The sequence below is a fragment of the Juglans microcarpa x Juglans regia genome, chromosome 7D (genome assembly GCF_004785595.1).
Source record: "Juglans microcarpa x Juglans regia isolate MS1-56 chromosome 7D, Jm3101_v1.0, whole genome shotgun sequence".
NCBI lineage: Eukaryota > Viridiplantae > Streptophyta > Magnoliopsida > Fagales > Juglandaceae > Juglans > Juglans microcarpa x Juglans regia.
The window spans coordinates 18303439-18307213 of NC_054606.1; the positions used below are offsets into that span (position 1 = coordinate 18303439).

The following is a 3775-nucleotide window of genomic DNA, read 5'->3' on the forward strand; positions in this document are numbered from 1 at the left end:
AAGATTATAGAAATTTTATTGAGAAAGCTAGACATTTGAGGCTAGGTAAAGGAGGTGGTGAAGTATTGAATGACTACTTTAAGAGAATGAGGGCAATGAATGATGGCTTTATGTCTGTCATGAATGTGGATTACGAGTGCTGAGTCAGGAATGTGTTCTGGGCTGACGCACGAAGCTGAGCGGCATATGAGTATTTTGGAGATGTTATCACGTTCGACACGACGTACCTAACAAATAGGTACGGGATGCTGTTTGCTCCATTTGTTGCTATCAACCATCATGGACAGTCTATACTGTTAGGGGCAGATTTGATTTCAAGTGAGGATACAAGTACTTTTGTGTGGTTTTTTGAAGCATGGCTAGAGGGCATGAATGGATGGGCACCCAAAGCAATCATAACAGACCAAGACCGGGCAATGGAGAATGCTATTGCCAATGTATTCCCAAACAATCGTCATAGGTATTGTCTCTTGCACATAATGCAAAAACTGCCAGACAATTGACATCCCACGTGAAATACAACGAAGAGTTGAAAACTGCTATTCAGAGTGCAATCTATGTTACACAGAGTTGTGAAGAATTTGAGGAGAAATGGGGGCAATTACTTCATAAGTATGACCTTATTGATAATGCATGGTTGTAGGAGTTGTACAACAATAGGTCATTTTGGGTACCAATTTACTTGAAGAATGTATTCAGGCTAGTATGAGCATTACACAACAATCTAAAAGCATGAACGCATTCTTCGACGGGTTTATGCATTCTGGAACTACATTACAGGAATTTTTCAATCAATTTGACAAGGCTCTAAAGAAGAAGGTGGAGGTGGAGACGACGACTGATTTCCATTCTTGCAACCAAACGATACCATGTGCATCTACATTCAAGATTGAAAAGTAGTTCCAATCATTATAGACAAATGCAAAGTTTAAAGAGATCCAACGAGAAGTTTGGGGGGTGATTCCTTGTAACCTTGCACTCGTCGGCACACAGGGTTGTATTTCCACCTTCAATATTTTTGAAGAAATTTTCACCTCCAATGAACGTGTAAAAATTGTCAAGTACTTAGTTTACTATAACGAAGAGGAGTACAAAGTTAAATGCACGTGTTCCCTATTTGAGATGAGGGGAATTGTCTGTAGGCATGCATTTAGAGTTCGCCAGATGAAGTACATTCATGAGCTACCAGAGAAATATGTATTGGATCGATGAAGAAAAGACTTAAAGAGGAGATACACACTAGTGAAGAGTAGCTATGATGACTTGAGGATCAATGCGGATGCAGGACGGTATGACCTTGTGGTTAAAAGATGTCTAAGATTGGCAATGCGTGTATCCCATAGTGATGACCATGTCAATGCATTCTTGCACCATTTGGATGAATTTGAACACAAGTTTGCAGGATTACAACTTGAGTCTGGTTCAATCAAGATGAAAGAGAACATGGTTGCCGACGAGGGTAAGAAAATATTAAGCTCTCACGCAGTTCAGGAGAAAGGGAGGCTGCCAACAAGAAGAAGGGTACCGCCAGTGGAGAAGGCTGCAATGAAGAGAAAGAAGAGACATGTATTATATTTTGTTTAAGTACTTGTGTAAATTTTGGATTGCATGCATATTACTTTCACACATAATTTTTTTTATCAATTTAGACTTGTATGAAATGTAGTACTCTAACACAACCAACGTCACTGAGCAATAATGAGGTATGAGTTTAATATTCACATTTTTAAATCTTCCTGAAATATTCCAATCTTGATGGCTTTGTTTTAATTTTTCAATTTTGCATATCTCCAGGGAATGTCGTGCATGCCCCATAGGACTTAGTGCAAATCGGTGGTTGACTTTTTTGAGCAACAATTGGTTTAGATGAATTAGTGTAACAAATGGGTAAATTTGTATTTGTAAATAGTTGAATGGGGTATGAAATTTTTTGTTGTTGTGACTTACTAGAGGCCTAGAGGGAGTATGGAAACCATTCTAAAAGGCTTGAATGGGTATGGAAATTATTTTGTTGTGATTTTCTTGAGCGGGTATGGAAATGATTGTAAATGCAATGATTGTATATTTTGTACACAATCGGTATGAAAATGATTGTAAATATGGTTTAGTTGATGTTTTTTTTTCAGCTGAGGAATTTATTTTTTTCTTATATAGCAGATTGCATGCAGTGTTGAAAATATGTGCGTGGGTGTGTGTGTGTGTGTGTGTTGGAATATCCGTGTTTGAATTCAGGTTGTTATTTATGTTGCATGGTCGACTTATTAACTGCAAGAGGTGGGATTGTTTAGCTATGTAAGCTATTTCTGTAAACAAAAGTATATGGATGTTTTACGGTTTCAATAGGGTAAAGGTTCGACTTGGAGTTGCCAAAGGGCAAATGAAGCTGACAATGAATATAAAATGCCAGAAAGTATAGATGTTATTGTCAAACATTTCGACTATTGCAAAAAATTCGTCTCCATAAAGCAAAGATTGTTTAAATATAATCAAACTTTTCTGGCATTGCAGTTATGGCATTACCCCAAAAAGGAACACATTTGGCATTCCACATCTAGATTAGATCAGATTACTCAAAATGCTTCATGCAAACTTTAGCACTCCAAAGTTAATTAATTGACAAGAATCAATTTAAAATTTGAAATGAACTAAAGGTGTCGTCTATACACCCCCTGCCCCCGGCAAACAAGTTACATCTTAGCTAACAGAAATAGGACCATAAGAAAATCCTGCTCTTTTGGTAATTCTCTTCCGTGACAAAGTCAAAATCATATACAGCATATAGGCACTCGTCAGCTAGAAGGCTTCTAGTGAAATCCTCATAACCTTGGTTTGGCTCACCAACCTTCTCCACAATAACTTGCTTCTGCTTCTCCTCAATCTAGAAAACTATGAAGCGATAGGTCCTTTTCGCCTTAGGACTAAAACCGTATAGGTTGTTAATAGAATTACATATGGAAGACCTTATAGGTTGTTAAAATAAAACCACAAAATTAGCAATACAAATATAGTAGTTACAATTAATTGAGTACGAAAAGGAAAGAGGAGATTAAAATTGAAGTGCTAGTACCAGTCTTCTCTCCTTTTTTTTCTCTCGGGAAAAAGTGAGGAGAAGGGGGGGTCCACTAAGATTCTAACAAAATCGAACGGTGGTTGTTGGAATGGAAAGCGAGTGCAAAGAGGAATTATGAGGGTCGTGGGAGGCTCACGGTTAGTGAAAGTGAGTGGAAAAGGAAGCTTTAAGGGTGGCTCACGGCGGATGGCAATGTACGAACTCGAGGAAAGGTGGGAAAAACTGAAGTTGATGGAGGAGGATGTAATGCCCGTCCTTGTGGTGGAACGTTTTATAAAATGATTTTAGAAAGGACGATGAGAATTACCATTCATTTTAAAACCTTTTGCTTCCATACCCAGGGTGTAAGACTCTATGTTATAAAATAAAATGTGTTTCGAGAATAAAAGAGGTTTACAGTAGAAAATATTAATCTTAAGATAAAAATGCCTCTCATACAGTTAAAACTCTCATGCCTAGATTTCTGTTCTCTTTCCCTTGGGCTGTGTCCGTCCTGACTTGTACTGCTCATTCAGTCCCTGTGGGGGGAGGGGCATATATAAAAACTAGAATGAGTCAATTACTTGTAAGCATTACTTCATACAGTTAAAATATAATAACATAGGTTTTCATTCATGCATTCATCATTCCATACATACTATACGTACATGCATACATGTGTTCGTTTGAAAACATCACTAGACGAGATTTTTCTTTAAAAAGGGT

General features: G+C 37.6%; 1 protein-coding gene across 1 annotated transcript; it reads left to right on the top strand.

Annotated features, from left to right (window-relative positions):
- The first annotated feature begins 245 nt into the window (after positions 1-245).
- On the top strand, positions 246-1584 carry LOC121238170. The gene is made up of 2 exons (XM_041135011.1): positions 246-460; positions 1215-1584. The coding sequence occupies exons 1-2, from the start codon at positions 246-248 to the stop codon at positions 1582-1584; spliced, it is 585 nt and encodes a 194-aa protein (XP_040990945.1).
- The last annotated feature ends 2191 nt before the right edge of the window (positions 1585-3775 follow it).

What these genes read in the sequence shown, in the direction of transcription:
- LOC121238170 (XM_041135011.1), top strand. Translation starts at nt 246, where the DNA reads ATGCTGTTTGCTCCATTTGTTGCTATCAACCATCATGGACAGTCTATA. An exon ending in TTCCCAAACAATCGTCATAG is followed by an intron (nt 461 to 1,214) that starts GTATTGTCTCTT and finishes GGATCGATGAAG; the next exon opens with AAAAGACTTAAAGAGGAGAT.